Raw genomic sequence first — 17,897 nt, 5'->3', positions numbered from 1 at the left:
ATGTTGAAGTTGCTTCATGGGATAGCATTGAAGCTTACTACATTGTCCTTGTCGGGTTAAGATTCTCCCCACTGGTAAAGGTCCTTTGCCTTTGTTACCTCAAGACTTAACTATCCGAACAAACTCCTGCACAGTCTCCCACGTTTAACCTCATTGTAAGGTCAAGCTTATCCAAAACTCCACTGCTTGTGCGCAGACTCGTATCAAGTGTTGTCTGCCCATTATCATTCTATAATTCACATGGTAAGTCATCCGGTAAGCTTAAACACAGAGAATTAAAAAAGATGATTCCTAAATGTAAAAGGACTCCTAAATTGGCGGAAATAAAGAATTCCACAAACTATGGATAAGAGACACAGGAACGAAACAGTAAAGAGATGGAAGATTCTAGCTGACACCTTGTCTTATTATTTACCAACTTTGCCCATCTAGCATCAGCAACTTCACACTTCATTGAGAAAGCTGAACAGATTCTCTGTCCTCGACTGTATCCATCACAGTGAACATGCAACTCCCGTGTATTCATAGTCCCTTACACAGGGGTCAGCTGCTGAATCGAACCTCAGCACCCTGAGCTTGATCTCTGGTGTCTCCGTCCCGACTGTCCCCTTACATCAGTATTCTCCTACTTGTATACCCTACAGAGATCAAGCTCTAGCTCCTGCACCTTGTTTATTTTCTCTGCTGGATTTTGCTAGCAAGTGAGGAAAAGACAGCTGGAATTTCTGTTATCTGTGATTTGCAAGGACACATTCCATGGTTCACGACAGTTACTTTTTTCAGTCATTTTCTCATTCACCCTACACTCTCTTGTTGAAATTATTGTATTATTTCTGACAGTTTCCCAATTATAGATATAAACATCACACATTCTAAGCCATATCTATATTCTCACACATACTGATTGAATGTTATATCATGGTAAGTCACTGGGAAACCATGTCCTTTCCCCTGACCTGATTTGAATTTCCAATGAGACGATTCTAGGCAATGGAATGTCTTAACGGTATTGCCATAGTGATCTGTCTGCAGGGAAGCCTGTTTGCGTTTCTCACTTGGACTAAACTTCTCATTCTCATAATACACATTGAGGTGTAATTTCCGATACAATGTCTCTCAGACATGTTAGTATCTATAAAACCTACAAGCAACTCAGACACACAAACCTTTAAAAGTGGGTGGAAAAATTGATGAGGTGGTCATAATCCAAAGTTTTATAATTCAGGATATAGATTCTGAAAGGACAGAGGTAATATGAACTTGTTAAGCATTGGTTACACTGCAGTTAGAATATTGGGCCAGCAATATGTTAAAAGTGTCTTTTTTTAAAAACCAGTGAGAAACCAAATGGATTGAAAATTTATAGACGATAAATTAGAGCAAATTAAATTTGACTTTTTTTTGGTTTGAAGTAAACTGGATCTTTAGTAATGGAGACTAAATAAATAAAGGATAAGGAATGTAATGTTGAGATGAGATTGATTCAAGTGGATTTGAAAGAAACCACATTTTCCAGCTGTGAGTGATGAAACTGATTCAATAACAATCAAAATTAATATTTCTCGTCAACTTATTTTCAATGATTCAAAATTGTCAAATCAAGAAATCAACTGACAGCGAGGAAGACATTATCTGTGCAAAAATCTCCTGACCTTACAGGTTACAGAACTTTCCTCAGAATAGGCAAGATTCAAACAAGGAAGCTTGGGAGATCTGAATACAAAGGTGGACAAATCTCTGGGACCTGACCTAGTGTATCCCAGCATATTGTGGGAAGTAAGGGAGAAATTTTGAGACCCCTGCAGAAATATTTGCATCATCTATAACTACAGGTGAGGTGCCTGATAACTGAAGGCGCACCAATGTTGTACCTTTGTTCAAGAAAGTTTGTAAGGAGAAACTTGTGAACTATAGACCTGTGACTCTGAATTCAGTTGTAAGAAAATTGTCAGAGGTGATTATAAAAGACAGGATTTATGGCCATTTCGAGAAGCAAAGATTCATACGGGACAGTCAGCATGGTTCTGCATGAGGAAAGTTGTGTGTAACAAAATTGATTGAGATTTTTTGAGGCAGTTACATAAAAGATGCACGAGGGCAGAGCAGTAGATGTTCAGTAAAGCCTTCAACAAGGTTCCACATGGCAGGGCGAATTAGCAAAGTCAGGTCACATGGGAATCAGGATGAAGTTGCCCATTGGATGCATAATTGGCTTAATGGCAGGAGACAGAGAGTGGTGGTTGGGGGTTGCTTTTTGTACTGGAGGCCTGTCACCAGTGGCATTCCACAAGATCCTCCATTGTTTACCATTTATAGAAATGATTTGGAAGATAATATAGAAGGCATGGTTAGTACATTTGCACAAATAAACATGCACGAATGTTAAAGATGGATGAAATAATGCTGGGGAAGCACAGTTCAAATACCACCAGTCCACTGGAGTTGGTGAGGTGTTCGTTTTGCTTTCCAAGACCTTCTGTTCTCGGATCTCCTGATTTGCACGATTCACTGCAATAAGGCATGGGGCGGCTGACACGCTGATTGTCAAGTCTTTTGATTATTAGCAGAGGCAACTGTTCACAGCACTTCGTGGGACTTCATGGCCTCGCTGCCCAGATCAAAGGATGCGCCAGTGACTTTCTCTTCTGGGGTTTAATTTGTTCCCAACGTGTTTATTACCTCTCCCTGACTGAAACACTGCCATCTGGTTTCTCAAATTCCAGTTTTCTTGAATAAACTGTAGCGTTGGCAGTTTCCGAATCCTCTGGGAATTTCCCACAATCTAAGGGTTGTTCGGAAAATTACAGTCAATGCCTCCTCCATCTCTACAGCTACTTATTTTGGAACTAGGGCCAGGGCTTGATCTGCTTTTAGCCCCATCAGTTTGTTGAATACTACTGCTCTCCACGTCTCCCACCCACCCACCGTACCATTCAGAATACCATTTTATGGTCTCTGTTGTCTCGGAAAGTTTTCTCACCCCGGCGTAATTTATTACGCCCGCCACCTCATGAGATCCAAATCAGTCTGAGACCTCATTGTGTCTTTTCTACATCACTTCCCTCTTTGGACAGTCACAAAAGCACATTTCACAGGAATTTATCCTCCTGCATAGAAAAGGGCTTTGATAGTGAATGAAGAAATTGAAACCACTCTTTACGTGGTGCAGATTTAATCAAGGTGTGAAACATTTCATGTCTGTCCCTCCTACTCTGTCAATGAGTGTCTATTTATATGTTTTCCAGTCCCCATCAAATGCATACTTAACATTTGATAAAAGTAACAGCTACAAGCAGGGCTACTGAAATGTTTATCTTTCTAATGGCTGCCAAGATGTGTCCGCAGGTGGGACGATTCATTTCATGCCTTCCCACACTCAGAACAAATGAATGGCTTCTCCCCTGTGCCAATTTGCAGGTGTCTCAGACGGTTGGAAGTCTGACAGAATCCTTTTCCACGCATGCAACAGTTTCCATGTAGATGGTGGTGCGTGTATTGAACGAACTGCCAGAGGAAGTGGTGAAAGCTGGTACAATGACAACACTTAAAAGGCAACTGGATGATGACATGAGCAGGAAAGGTTTAGAGGGATATGGGTCAATTTTGGTAAATGGCATGAGAATAAATTTAGTACATCTGGTAGGCACGGACAATTTGGACTGAAGAGTCTGTTTCTGTGCTGTACATCTCTCTCACTCACTATCAGTGACATATCTCTGCGATCTAATCCTGGTTCAGTCATGGAGCTGGAATTGGGGCTGTGTTAGTGGGAACTGGAATGTTCCCATTTCAAACAGGTGTTGCCGAAACAGATGCCTGAGGGCGGTATGGACACAGATCTCACAAAGGAGTGGTACTTCTAAAGCTTGTGATTTCGAATAAACCTGTCACCCCATCCCCCTCTCTGATGGAGGTTCTAGGCCCGAAACGTCAGCTTTTGTGCTCCTGACATGCTGCTTGGCCTGCTGTGTTCATCCAACCTCACATTTTATTATCTTGGACTATAACCTGGTATCATTTGACTTCTGACTTTGGACAGAGATGATTCAGTGGAGATGTTTGTTGTGGGGGGGGGAGGAGGTGGTGGCATGAGGCCTACTCCAGTGTCAGCTGAGCAGATGTCTGTCCTGTGAGTGAGGGTTGCAGTGAGCTTGCGGCCTAGTTCAGGTATGGCTGCACAGGGGCCTGTCCCGAGGGTGAGAGGAGATGGAAATGCCCTTGAAGCAGTCGCTAAGGTTATTGCTCAAGTCTCTCTCTCTCCCTAACCCTACACACACACACACGCACAATGTCAAGGTGTTGATTCAGTTCATGGCCCATTGACCATGGAATGTTCCAGAACACAGCGTTACCAATGACGATTAAGAGAGCCTGGAACAGGCATTGCTGTAAATCTGTCATCCAAATCGCTGAGGCGAGGCGACACAACCATTTTCCTGACATGTAGGTGGGGGGAGGGATGAACTCCAGCTTGGGTGATACTAGGGGGCCATTCAGCTGCTGACCCCAATGCTGCCTCGGTTCAAATATGGGCGAGGGAGGCAAACCCCAGAGGAGAGTGGAAGATGATTGCCCTTGGTACTAAAGGTGGTATTTGACTAAGCATGGCATCAAAGAGACCTGGCAATACTGGAATTGGTGGGCACCAGGGAGAGTGCGAGCTCTCCGCCATTCGGAGTCCTACCTGAGACGATGGTCGTGCTTGTTGGAAGCCAGTCATCTCGGGTCCAGGACGTCCCTGCAAGAGTTGCTCTGCATAATGTCCTACCCAAACATCTTCGGCTGATTCATCCATGACCTTCCCATCCATCGGAAGGTCAGGAGTAGGGATGTCGCCCAACAATTGCACAATGTTTGCTGCTCCTCAGATACTGGGACAGTCGGTGTCCAAATGCAGCAGGACAGGGATGATATTGTCTCCGGCTGACAAGTGGCAAGTAACATTCACCTCCACCATGTGCATGCGTACGCACATACATGCGCACACACAATGACTATCTCCAGTCAGACAGAATGTAACCCTCAGCAGGTATTGTTGAACGAATTTATTGGCGTCATTATGTGCATGGTAGACAATGGGGTGACTGGTAGATGTGGTGTATCTGGATTTCCAGAAGGCATTCAACAAGTTACCGCACAAAAAGCTTGCTGCATAAGTTAAAGCTATACGCCATTACAAATAATGTATTAGCATGGATAGAAGACTAGTTAACTAACAGAAAGCAAAGAGTGGAGATAAATGGGTGTTTTTCTGGTTGGTGATCAGTGGCTAGGGGATGTGCCTCAGGCATCAGCGTTGGGACCGCAATGGTTTACAATTTACATAGATCATTTAGAGTTGGGGACCGAGTGTCGTGTGTCAAAGTCGGCAGTTGACATTGAAATGAACGGTATAGCAATGTTTGCAGAGGACACGGAAAGTCTGCAGAGCGAAATAGGTAGGTTAGGCGAGTGGGCGAGGGTCTGGCAGATGGAGTCCTATGTTGGTAAATGTGAGCTTATTGACTGCGGTCAGAATAACAGAGAGCCTGCTCCTGCACCTAATATCCGTGCACTTCTTTTTCTGCTCGGGAGCTCTGCAGCCTTACGGACTCAATATCCAGTTCAGCAATTGTAGGGCTTGAGGCACCATCCATATCCCAACCAGCACGGACCAGCCCTTGTCTTCATATGGTTTGCTATTACACACAACTCATTGTTAGCCACTAATAATCTTTGTTAGAACCTGTTCATTCTCCAAGACTAATCTTTGTCCACAATCGGTTGTCCAAGTGTTCTTCTCTCTCTTTGAGGTCCATCCCCACCTATCGTTACCTAAATGTTACCTTGTGATTTCTCTCCAAAGATGCTGCCAGACCCGCTGAGCTTTTCCAACAATTACTGTTTTTGTTTCTGATTTACAGCATCCACGGTTCTTCCAGTTTTTTTCACCATCTCTCTGTCCATTCGTGTCTCTCGCTCTCCATCTGTCTCCCTTTATACCTCTCTCCCCCACTGACATTCTTCCCCAACACAGTCTGTCTCTGTTCGCCTGTCGACGTTTCTCTGTTTCGCACTCCCTTGCCTTCTTGCTCTCTTTTTCTCTATCTTTGACTTTCTCTCTCCCCCCACTGTCCTCTTCTCTATCTCTGACTGTTTCTTGCTCCCTCTCCGTCTCACTCTGTTTCTCTTTCTTTATCCTTACCTCCCTCTTTCCCTCCCCTCCCTCCCTCTTTCCCTCCCCCATTTCCCTCCACCCCTTCCATCCCCCACTTTCCCCTCGCTCTCCCTCCACCTTTCCTTCTCCCGTTTTCCCTCCCTCTCCCCCACTCCTTTTTTCGCTTCCCCCTTGCCTCCCACTTTCCCTCCATCCATTCCCTCCCTCTCTCTCCCCCCAATGCTTCCCTCTTTCCCTCCGTATCCCTCCCCCTTTCCCTCCCTCATTCCCTCCCACCAGTCACTCTCCCCCTTCCCTCCCTCCCCCTCTCCCACTTCCTTCCCTCTCCCTCCCCCTTCCCTCTCCCTACCCCACTTCCCTCCCTTTCCCTTCCCCCATCCCTCCCTCTCCCTTTCTCTCTCTCCTTCCCCCTTCCTTCCCTCCTTCTTTTTCCTTTCTCTCTCCCGGCCCTCTATCCCTGCTCTTCCCTTCCCCCTCTTTTTCTCTCTCTTCCCTTCCCACCTCTCAGTGAAACAATATCACTCGCCAAGTTTTGATCCCAGCATCACATTGTGCCTCATCCTCAAATTGTTGTCCCTCCAAATCTGCTGCCCGCTCCAGTCATTTTGAGGTGGAGAGTGTTTGACGAGTCCCGCACTTTGACCGGAAGAATAGAGGAGCAGCATATTATTTAGAAGATGAAAGACTGTGGAAAGCTGTGGGACAGAGTATTTTGGGGTGTCCTGGTACATAAAGTCACAAAACCTAGTGCCCATGTTCAGCCTCTGAATTGAGAAGGCAGATTGACTGTTGGTTCCAAGGGAATTGAATATAAGGTAGGGAGAGGTTTTGCTGAAGCTCTACAAGGCTGGGATACCACAAACAGTTTTGGGGCCCGGGCTGTGAAACTATATGGACTTACATTGGAGGCAGTCCAGAGAAGGTCCACTCAGCTGATCCTGGGGGTGGGGGGGGGGGTGGTTGTGGGAACTGTCTGTCTTGTCAGGGAGAAGTCAGGTCCGTACTCGTTGGTGTTTATAAGAATGAGGGGGGGTCATGAGGGACAGGGTCTGGGGGATGGGCGGTGTCCTCGGCAGATGGCCCTGGAGGGCGGGTCCAAAGCAAGATGGCGGCGAGGGCGATGAGGTCGAAGGCGAGCTCCACCATCTCCAGGACAGACATGACTGAAGATCCAAGCCAGAGACTCCACTGGCTTCCCAAGTTGGCGAGCATAAGCGCCACCTATGGCAGGGGTGGGGGAAGTCAAGACGGGAAATTACTTGTGACTCCCTACCAAAGGGAGGAACCGACTGCCCCCTCCGTCTCCTCTCCACAACTGCCCTGCACTTAATCCTCCCGCTCACCCCTTTCACTTCCCAGAACTGGTTTCCCAAAAATCCATTTCGATAACCCCGATACGGGGAGATCGGCGCCTCGGGTTTTGAGGCTTTGCAGGAGCCCGCAGACACCTCCCGTCACGCGTTCCTCACCCCTCTGGGCATAGCCCATCCTGCCCTGCACTGGGGTAAACAGCACAGGGAGAACTCGCGAAGCAGAGGGTGCTAGGGAAACTCACTGGCATTGCTGGGGTCTCCCTCATCGATTTGTAGTTCAGCTCACGGAAGAAGAGGTTCAGTTTGGCCAATTCCTTCCTGCTTAGGAGGGAGAGAGGGAGAGGGTGAACAGACAGCAGGCTCGGAGAGAGGGAGACACACAGAGAGAGGGCGGGACAGAGAGAGAGAAGAGAGAGGGAGAGACAGAAAGACAGAGGGGGTGATGGGGTGGAGGAGGGGAGACAGAGAAAGAGAGAGAGAGAGAGAGAGAGAGAGAGATAGGAGGGACAGAAAGACAGGCAGAGAGAGAGACAGAAAGACGGGGAGTAGGTCAAAAAGATGGGGCGGTGGGTTGGAAAGACAGAGAGGGGGCAGAACAGAGAAAAAAGAGCGAGAGACAGTCCGAGGGAGAGAAAAAGAGAAAAGACGAGACAGAGAGAGAGATTCACTGTGACTAACCTGTTAGAGGGGGTGGAATGGTTTTTTTTCTGGAAGAGAGGATTCATCCAGCTCTGTTGGTTGGATAGAGAAGGACACAACATCATCAACAGAGAGGCAGAGACAGAGAGCGCGCGAGTGAGGCAGAGCATCTGTGAGAGTCTGTGAGTGACATGGCGACAGTGTGAGAGAAAGGGTGTAAGAAAGAATGAGTGTGTGTGAGGGAGAGAGACTGCGTGTCTGCAAATACAGGAGGGCTTTTAGCTGATCTAATTTTGTTTGACTTACCATTGAATTTTTTGACGGCCAGTTTGCGTATCCAGCTGTCATTTGATACTCAGTTTGCCTGGAAACATCGGCAAAAATTAGACTAAATATAATCACTCAGCGCTGACCCTTCGACAGCACCCGCTCCCTCAGCACCCTCACCAGTGCCGGCTCCCACAGCACTGGCCCTCACTAGTGCCCGCTCCCTCAGCACTGGCCCTCACTAGTGCCCGCTCCCTCAGCACTGGCCCTCACTAGTGCCTGCTCCCACAGCACTGGCCCTCACTAGTGCCCGCTCCCTCAGCACTGAACCTCTGACAGTGCTCGCCCTCTCAGCATTCCGGTTGAGGCCTGCTTCCCAGTTCGCTGTTGTACTCACTTGCACGGCTTCCGACAGGTTTTGAAGCAACCGAGGACATCGTCAGTGAATTCTTGTGCCAACCGGTAATAACAGTGTCCTGGGAATGAGAGAAAATGAGAGAAGTGAGCCGGAAAACTCTTCTTCTCTTCTTTGACCAATTCCTCCCTCTTCCTAAGCAAAAACCGTGGCCAATTTCCCTCCCTCCTTAGCAACAGGCCTGGGACCGTGGCCAAATTTGCTCTCTCCTTAGCAATAGGCCCCAACTCCGGCTAACTCCCGTATGATCCTTAGCATCAGGTCCGAAACCTTGGCCAATTTCCCTCCCTCCTGAGCAACAGGCCCCAAACCCTCACCAACTCTTGTCCGATCCCTCCAGCTAATCCTTGGAAAAGGCCCCAAAGCTATCAACTTAGCCACAGGCCTCGGGCCTTGACTAACTCCTGTCCCATCCTTAGCCCTTGCTCCCAAACCCTGTCCACCTACCATCCTATCCTCAGCAACAGGTCCAAGTCCATGGCCAAGTTCCATCTCATCTCGAGTGTGGGCATAAAATTCTGGCCAGTTTCCCTCCCTCCTTAGCAACAGGCGTGAAACCCTGATCAACGCCCATCTGCTCCTTAGCTACAGGCCGCAAAGGCTGTAGCTTGTTCCAGGAGATGTGACTAACCATGCTTGTAATATGGGCCTCTGACTAAAGCCCCACTTACCCCAAGCAATGTGCTTGTTGTAATTGCAGTACTCCGCCCCAGCGGGCAGCGGGTAGTAATAGTAGGCACAGCCGCAGCGGGACACCATGGTGAGCTGGAAGCAAGAGCGGACGCAGGTCTTTTGGAGGAGGTGATGGGCGGAAAAGAGAGGAGAACAGTCAGGGGTCTGAGTGGAAATGTGTGTTGGGAAACTGCAATGTTGAGAGCATCAACGGAAGGGCTAGGAACCTGAGGAACACGCCGGACAGCCTGAGGCCCAGAAACGAGAACCTTAGCAACAGGCCAGGAGTCTGAGGCCTAAGAATGCCAACCTTAACAAGAGGCTAGAAACTCTCAGGTCAAGGGAGGCCAACATCAGCAACCGGCCTGGGAGCCTGAGGCCTAGGGAGGCTAACCTTTGCAACATGCCCAGGAGATGAAGCTTAGGAAATCAACCCTTAGCAACAAGCCACCATGGTCAGAGGCCTAGCAATGCCAGCTTCTGCAACAGGCTGTAACGCTGGAAGCCTAGTAATGCCAAATTTCAGCAACAGGCTGGAAAGCCTGAGGCCTGCAGGCCTTACAAAGGCCTGGAAACCTAATCTCTGGTCAGTCCCCCGGCGATCATGAGAGCTCCACAGACAGAGGCGAGCAGGCAGCTCCGCAGCCCAGGTACCTGCTGGGTGTAGTCGGATTTGTAGAGGTTACGAACGCGGACATCAGAGCCGTTCTCTGTGCAGTCACTGTATGGCCCTCCGAGGCGAGAGACCACCTCCTGGAACAGGGAGAGAGGGATTGGGTGACACTGAGATCAGACCCAGGCTGAAACAGAGCATGCCAGAGAGGAGAGGGTGTGTGTGTATAAGAGGGAGTGTGCACTGGGAGAGGGGAAGGGGGATAGTGAGGGCGGGGGGAGTGGGGGAGGGGGTGTAGGAGTGCAGTGGGGGTAAAGGTGAGGTTGGGTTACAGAGATAGGAAGGCTGTACGGGCTGGTGAGAGAGACAGGGAGGGAGAGTGCAAGGCAGTCACCCTTGGTGACGGAGGAGATAAGGAGCACCCTCCCTCACCTTCCTCATGCTGACGGAGGTCTCCAGTCCCGGGCGAATATCAAAGCCACCGTCCTCCATGAAGGGAGAGCGGCCCCGATCATGGACCATCATCCGGGCTCCAGCCGCCGTCGACAGGAAGGGGATGGAATTGTTCTGTTCGATCCTGAGCACAAGGGACAGACCTGGACATCACAAAGAGAGAGAGAGAGAGAGAGAGAGGGGGAGGGTGAGCTTTGTTCTGTATCTAACCACGTGCTGTCCCTGTCCTGAGAGTGTGTGATGTGGACAGTGTTCAGGCAGCTTTACTCTTCGTTTTCACTCACCGTGGTCTTTACCGGCCTTGGAGGATTCCCACTGGGAGCTGCTGTTAATCCCGTTGAAGGTGTAACAGTTTCCATAAACTGGATGGTGAAAGGACTTGTCGAAACTGGAATTAGAGAGAGGGACAGGTGATGTTCTCACCATCATTCCCTCTCTCCCTCCATGCTCTGCTTCTTCCACTCCCCTCCCTTACCCTTCTCCTCACCCTCTCACACCCCTAATCCCCTCCCCTCCCCGCCTCCTCCCTCTCTCACAACCCCCTCCCCTCGCACCTTCTGTCTATCCCGCCGCACCCTCCCTCTCTCCCCTCTTCCTCTCTCCTCTCTCTGTGCCCCCTCCCTCTCTCCTGCCGCCCCACCCCTCACCTCTCCCTACAGGCGAAGCCATTGAACCGACAATCCTGGACGAACTCTCCCATCTTCGCCTCGTCCAAGGGAGATGCAGCGAGGGAGATATGTGCCATAAGGTTCACGTAGTGAAAGGTGTACCATTCCCTCAGGGCATCCACGCCGGACGAGTGCCAGTTGTAAAAGCAGTCTCCACCAGTGGAATTGCACTGTGCATGGAGATGGGGAGGGAATGGGAATGGGGATGGGGATGGGGTTGGGGATGGGTTTGGGGATGGGGGGGTGCGGCGATGGGGTGGAGGAGAGAGCACGGGGGAGGAAGATAGAAAATGTGAGAATAGGCCAATAGAAAAAAGGAGCGGGCCTCACTCCCCCACCACCCACCCCTCTGGCATCCTGGGTCTCCACACCCTGGGTGGAGACAGCAGGAAGGCACTGGCGCACTGCCCCACCAGGTCGATCAACTGATCAAAACAGGATCCACTCTCAAATGGGGTCTAGGTCCACAGACGCCCGATGCATCCCAGCATGTATCCCGCACAAGTCTTCCACCCCCCCCGGCACCCAACCATCCCCCGCACAACTCCCCACCCTCCAATGGTCCCTTCCCACTTTCCCAGAACTTACCAGCTCGAAGCCGATCTTCCAGGAGCTGTTGCGGGCCAGAGGCGGGCTGTGGGCCCAGGCATCCCCCTCGCCGCCACCTCTCCCTCGTCGGGGCCTGATCTCCAGGGCTGGCGAACCGCGCCGCCCCTCAGGGTTGATCAGCCGCAAGCCCAGGCGCCGTGGGATGGCCGCCCGGGGGCGCTGGGTGGGTGGTGTGGGAGCTTCATCCCCGGGGGCCCTGTAGCCATACAGGACGAATAGAGCCTCTTGGGTCAAAAGGTCCAGCTCCCTCAGATCTGCGCTTACCTCCTTGTACCTGCAGGGGGCACAAACACATTCACATCAGTTTGGGTACCGGGTAGAGAGAGCTCCACTCCATATCTAATCCTGTGCTGTCCCTAGCAGTGTTTGATGGAGGACAGTGTAGAGCGACCTTTGTTCTGTATATAATCCAAATGTCTCTGGGAGTGTTTAATGTAGGGGGGATGGTGTAGAGGAAGCCTTACCGGTATGGGTTGAGAGTACAGACGGTGACAGTGGGGAACTGTATGTTGCCACTGTGAATCGACAAGGAGATTTGAACCGGGAACTGGAGGTACTGCCGGCAGATGAGACCGATCTGCCAGTACATGGCACCCAGCGTGAGTGCCAGGATGGCTGCCCACAGGCTGGTCTTCATCCGATTGCCCTCTGTACAGATCAGCCTCACCGCCCCGTGGATGGTGGTCATGCTGCAGAAGGTGCTCAGAGTCTCCGCGTACGAGGATGGCATCTCCAGCCAGCCCTCAGTGTCCTCCGTCATCCCGGCCTCACCCTCCTCCAGCCTCGCTCCCTCCTTGGCCCCCCGCCCGCTCTCCTTGTCCGGCATCTCTGTGGGGATAAGAACGGAGAATGTGGGAGGATGGAGAGTGGAAGAATGGCGGAGGACGGAAGCGCAAGTTGTTGGTTGGGGGGGGGGGGGGGGCGGTGGAAGAGAGCGAGAGTAGGGGAGGTGAAGAGACAGAGAGAGTTGGGGGCGAAGAGAGAGATCGAGTTGGGGGGGAAGACAGAGAGAGTGGGTGGGGGAGAGAGAGACAGCGGGAAAGCGAAGGGGATGAAGAGAAAGAGAAAGAGAGAGAGAGAGAGAGAGAGGGGGGAAAAGAGAGTGTGTGGGGGGAAGCGAGAGAGAGTCCGGGGGGAAGACAGAGACAGAGTGGGGGGGGGGGGAGACAGCATGAACTGGGGGGGAAGAGAGTGAGTGGGGGGGAAGGCAGAGAGAGTTGGGGGGGAGAGAGAGAGAGAGAGAGTGTGGGGGGAAGAAAGAGAGAGAGAGAGAGTGGGGGAAAGAGAGGGAGAGTTGGGGGTGGAGAGACAGAGTTGGGGGGAAGACAGAGCGAGTGGGGGGGAAGAGATAGAGAGAGTGTATGGGGGTAAGAGAGAGAGCAGAGGGGAAAAGAGAAAAAAAAAACAGAGCTAGAAGGAGACAGAAAGACTGGGAGAAAGTCATATTCACACACGGTCTCTCTCTCGGTAGCGTCTCACTGTGATCTGCTGCTGGCTCACATACAGTGCTGGGATTGGGGCTGGGTCAGTGGGAACTGGATCGCTCCCAGTTCAAACTAGTGTAACACAAACAGATGCCTGAGGGCGGTACAGACACAGAGAGACTGTAGAGAGTGAGAGATTGACAGGGTGGGAGGGAGACGGAGAAAAATACAGAGACTGGCAGACAGACAGAGACAGTCAAACGGACACAGAGAGATTGAGAGGGAGAGGGAAACAGAGAGACTGGGAGAAAGTCGCATTCTCTATCCCTCTCTGTGTCTCTCTCCATTTCTTCCTCAGTTTCTCTCTGCCAGTCTGTGTGTTGCCTGGAGTCTCTCTCTCTCTCTCTCTCTCTCTCTCTCTCTCCCTCTGTCTTCCTCTCTCCCTCTATCTCTCCGCTGGTGGCATCTCACTGCAATCTCCTCCTGGCTCAGTCAAGGAGCTGGGATTGGGGCTTGGGTCAGTGGGAACTGAATCATTCCCAGTTCAAACCAGTAAAACACAAGTAGATGCCTGAAGGTGGTACAGACAGAGAGAAACTGTAGGAAGATCAAATCGGTGTTGGGGGGGGGGGGGGACGGCGGTGTTGTGTGGGTTGAGAGAGAGAGAGAGAGAGAGAGAGAGAGAGAGAGAGAACGAGCAAGTTTGTGTGTGTGTGAGAGAGAGAGAGAGAGAGAGAGACAGAGACACACACAGGGGAGAGAGAGGGAGACATAGTGACAGAGAGAAAGAGATGCAGACTGAGAGGAAGTGAGAGATAGACTGTGAAAGAGAGGGGAGGATAGAAAAAAACGAGGGAGAAATGAGCAACAGAGACACAGGCAGATTATTCAGGCGGACAGTGGCAGAGTCTTTCTCAGATCTCTGCAATTTTTATTAAGGTACATTCACCTAGCAGCAGGTCACAAGGACCTGTATTCTGTACCTAACACCGTGCTGTCCCGTTCCTGGGGGTGTTTGATGGGGGACAGTGTAGAGGACGCTTTACTCTCTATCTAACCCCAGTGGTGTCCCTGTCCTAGGAGTGTTTGATGGGGAGACAGAGTAGAGGAAGCTTTACTCTATATCTAACCTCTGGAGGCTTGTAGCCTCTCAGCCGTAGGCCATGGTGAATGGGAAATGCAGTGAGATTACTACCCTACTGCCAAGCAACCACACAACCTGCAACAGGTCCGTAGGCCTACATCCTCAGCGCACTGTGGTCAAGGTCTAAGTTATTGGCTCCATGGCAAACAGCCAGACTCCCAGAGAGTCAACAAACATCAGCTCACCGACGTTATGTAGAAGAGAGGTGAAACCTGTCTTTCCTGCTGGCCCAGGATGAGCTGAAGGCCTCATCTGGGTAGGCCACACTGTGGCTGAGGTCCAGGGTGCGTGGGTGGAGGTGGTAGTGCAAAGGAGAGGAAAAAGAGAAACAATGTTACCAGCACAGAGAACACCTTTAGGGTGATTGGTCTATATATAAAATAACAGCTACCCAAGAGTGAGCTACAGACTGGAATCTACTTGAGAGGTTCAGGATGGTTTATATACAGGACAACAGATACCCAGGAGCGAGTTACAGACTGGAATCTGATCGAGAGGTTCAGGATGGTTTATATACAGGACAACAGATACCCAGGAGCGAGTTACGGACAGGCAAAGATGTTCAGGCCCTGCTGAGGAGTCACTCTGTCACAATTTGATGTGATGTTCATTTAAGTCTCCATCCAATCCCCTGTAAAAGGAGATGAAAGTGTCAGGACCACGAGCAGCACAGGACTGAAACTCACAAAAGACAATTTAGGAACCAGTATGAGATAGGAGAACAAATCAACATTAAAAAAGCCAAAATCAGCAAAAGGTTCTCCAGCAAGCTCTGTCTCCAATGTTACCCGTGTGTAGAGATGATCAAGGAAGGTATATGAGCAGGCAGTGATCACCTCTCCCTTGGGCTCAAGCATTCTGCCCTACAATTTGCTGTTTGAATCAGGGCCAGTGGGTCCAAATGACGAGCTTCTGACTTACTCACCTTCCTTCCTCCACACTTTCTAGCTTCCTGGACTCAGCATCGAGTTCCACAATTTTGGCACTCAAACACTGTCCTGTGTTTTGTTTCCTTCAGTCGGCAGCACATCTGCTCCAAGCACATCTTTTGTTTCTTAGTTCCTTAGAAAAGAAAGAAACGTTTCTGTCATTCAATTGCTCCTGTCTTCCACCATATCACAGACCTTCCTATTGTCATGCTCTTGCCCATCCCTTGCTCAAGGTTTGTTCGATGTCTAACATTCCCCACATCTGATGAGAGCTCACTGACCTGAAACATTCACTCTGTCCAGAGTTGCCATCTGACCTGCTGAGTGCTTTTCAGTATTTTCTGGTTTTGAAGATTTGGGAACACATTACTGAATGTTGAAATTTGCAGCTGATAACAAGCTTGTGTATCTAAACTGAGGAAGAATGTAACATGATACAAGACAACATTACAAAATTCACAGACTGGGCAGTGAGTGAAAAAATAACTCAAACACAGCATAAGCGAGGATGCCCTTTCGGAGGAGTGTAAACTTCAGGAGTCCCGGGAGAATAAGGAAGTGAATGGAAAAGGAGAAACCAGCGACAACTGTTTTATGACAATCTGACATTTTTGATTCCTCTACTGAAACTGTCTGCTCTGACCAGAACAGCGAACTTAATTATTCTTTAAAAATTCATTGACAGTGTGTGGATGTTGCGGGCTAGACCAGCACTTATTGTCCATCCACCCCAGTTATAAGTAATATTAACATCAGCAAAGACAGAACCCACCTGTCATAATGACCTTGGCTCAGTTCTGGATGTGATCCAGTGCTGGATATGATTGCAACTGCAGAATCTGACCCAGCAATCACTTGTGGATGTGTTGATTTCTCAACAAGTTGGATGATTGAGCAAATCTCTTCCCACACTTGGAGCAAATGCATAATCTCTCTCTTACGTGAAGCTGCTGATGGCTCAGTAGGAGGGATGACTGACTGAATTCCTTCCTGCTCTCAGAACAGGTGAATGGCTTCACCCAGTGTGAACTCAGTGGTATGTGACCAGATACTTTATGCTGTTAAGGCTTTTTTTCCCCACAGTCAGTACATTTGGAATGTCTTTGATCACTGTGAACCAGTTGGTAGTCAATGAGCTGGGATGGCTGAGCGAATCTCTTCCCACATATGGAGCAAATGAACAGTCTCTCCAGTGTGAATTTGCTGCTGTATCAGGAGACAGGGTGAATCAGTGAATCCTTTTCCACACACAAAAAGATGAATGGCTCTTTCCAGTGTGAGCTCGCTGGTGTCTCAAGACAGTAGGATGAGCGAGTGAATTCCTTCCAAGTAGCAAGTGACTGGTCTCTCCCCAGTGTCAACTCACTGCTGTGTTAACAGATCTTGTTTGCTTTTAAAGCCTTTCTCACAAACTGGACAATTTGAAGGTCTTTTATCAGTGTGAACCTGCTGATAAACACCTGATTCTACTCTCACACAGGGATCAGATGACTGGCCCTCTCCAGAGAATGAGTTGATGGATTTGCAAATCATTTTCAGTTTTGAAACATTTTCCACAGTCAGAACACGGACAAGGTCACTGATCAGTGCGAACAAGTTGGTGTGTCAGAAGTTGGGATGACAGACTGAATGCCTTTCCACAAATGCAGCAAGTGAGAGTTGTCACTACTGTGTTGATGTCTCAGCAGCTCCTGTTTGCTTTTAAAGTTGCTCTCACAGTCAGAACATTTAAAAGGTCTCTGGTCGAAATGAACCTGATCAGGAGGTTTGATGAAGCATCAGATCGTTCCTGACATTCAACAATGGCAAAATGTCTCTTACAAGTGCGTACCATTTGATATATATAGAGGATGGATGAGTAAGCAAATATTTTCCCCACACTTAGGAGACATGAATGGTTTCTCTCCAGTGTGTCTGCGCTGATGAATATCAATTCAAAGGGTAATTGAATCACTTTCCACACTCTCCATATGCACACAGTTCTCCACCAGGTAGATATCCTTGTGACTCTGCAGGGTGGATAATTAATTGAAGCCTTGTCTCTGCACACAAGCAAAACATCTGTACAGTTTCTGCTTACTGAAAACTGCACAATTTATTTCGGGCTGCATAACTGTTGCAAACTCATTCACTTCACGGGAACACTCTCACTCTAGGGTGTTTCAGTGCTTTTCCAGTCACGTTGATGTTTAAGTATTTTAGCACAGATAGAATGATTCAGTCAGATCCTGATACCATGTTTCGTTTGAGCCTCGCGCTCCTTCCTTGCAATCCCATGTCAAATGAATTTACAAAAGTCATCAATGCCAGTGTAGAATGGAAATCCAGATTAGACAAAATACAGTTTCCACGGAGATCACGTCCACTCATTTTCTCCCAGAGATTTAAACCCCAGTTCCACATACTCTCGCTCCGATCTTGACTTAAATAAAAATTCACCTCCACCATTACTTTCCTCCACTCTGTTTTTCAAATAAAGCTTCGGCTCTCTCGCTCCTCTGCAACTGGGATCAACTTCCGGTTCTATCCGCATAATGAGGGCGTCACTCACTCAGCCACGCCCCCGCACCAATATAACCCGCCCCCCGGCACCT

The 17,897-nt window shown here is 49.4% G+C and overlaps 2 protein-coding genes across 6 annotated transcripts in view; both read right to left on the bottom strand.

Moving 5' to 3' along the window:
- LOC132206766 (zinc finger protein 420-like) overlaps positions 1-17,897 on the bottom strand; it is a 58,972-nt gene that overhangs the window by 10,405 nt on the left and 30,670 nt on the right. Inside the window, exons 4-9 of the mRNA XM_059641725.1 lie at positions 12,271-12,634; positions 11,786-12,080; positions 10,797-10,891; positions 10,509-10,653; positions 10,118-10,216; positions 8,774-8,852 (exon numbers count right to left, since the gene is read on the bottom strand). Coding sequence (XP_059497708.1) covers positions 8,774-8,852; positions 10,118-10,216; positions 10,509-10,653; positions 10,797-10,891; positions 11,786-12,080; positions 12,271-12,634 — 1,077 coding nt within the window. The remainder of the gene's footprint in view (positions 1-8,773; positions 8,853-10,117; positions 10,217-10,508; positions 10,654-10,796; positions 10,892-11,785; positions 12,081-12,270; positions 12,635-17,897) is intronic.
- On the bottom strand, positions 6,581-17,830 carry LOC125449045 (amiloride-sensitive sodium channel subunit alpha-like). 5 transcript variants are annotated; one of them, XM_048524620.2, is made up of 14 exons: positions 16,076-17,830; positions 15,300-15,436; positions 12,271-12,634; positions 11,786-12,080; positions 11,177-11,367; positions 10,814-10,917; positions 10,509-10,672; positions 10,118-10,216; positions 9,463-9,580; positions 8,774-8,852; positions 8,416-8,473; positions 8,149-8,201; positions 7,713-7,791; positions 6,581-7,378 (listed from the first exon to the last, which is right to left on the bottom strand). In XM_048524620.2, the coding sequence occupies exons 3-14, from the start codon at positions 12,630-12,632 to the stop codon at positions 7,172-7,174; spliced, it is 1,809 nt and encodes a 602-aa protein (XP_048380577.1). In that variant the 5' UTR covers positions 12,633-12,634; positions 15,300-15,436; positions 16,076-17,830; the 3' UTR covers positions 6,581-7,171. The 5 variants fall into 5 exon arrangements, with proteins under 5 accessions (XP_048380577.1, XP_048380579.1, XP_048380578.1 ...); XM_048524622.2 differs by having other exon boundaries at positions 7,713-7,788; XM_048524621.2 differs by lacking the exons at positions 15,300-15,436; positions 16,076-17,830 and adding an exon at positions 13,261-13,569.

This window comes from Stegostoma tigrinum, chromosome 43 (assembly GCF_030684315.1).
Source record: "Stegostoma tigrinum isolate sSteTig4 chromosome 43, sSteTig4.hap1, whole genome shotgun sequence".
NCBI classification, from domain to species: Eukaryota; Metazoa; Chordata; class Chondrichthyes; order Orectolobiformes; family Stegostomatidae; genus Stegostoma; species Stegostoma tigrinum.
Note: the sequence above shows the minus strand (reverse complement) of the source record. Positions and strands in the feature narration are given on the sequence as shown.

Bases quoted from the DNA above. Each gene is read 5' to 3' on its own strand.
- LOC125449045 (XM_048524620.2), bottom strand. From the start codon at position 12,632: ATGCCGGACAAGGAGAGCGGGCGGGGGGCCAAGGAGGGAGCGAGGCTG. The intron at 8,853-9,462 runs GTAAGTGGGGCT...TCTCATTCCCAG, and splicing joins CAACAAGCACATTGCTTGGG to GACACTGTTATTACCGGTTG. The intron at 8,202-8,415 runs GTAAGTCAAACA...TCCAACCAACAG, and splicing joins GGCCGTCAAAAAATTCAATG to AGCTGGATGAATCCTCTCTT.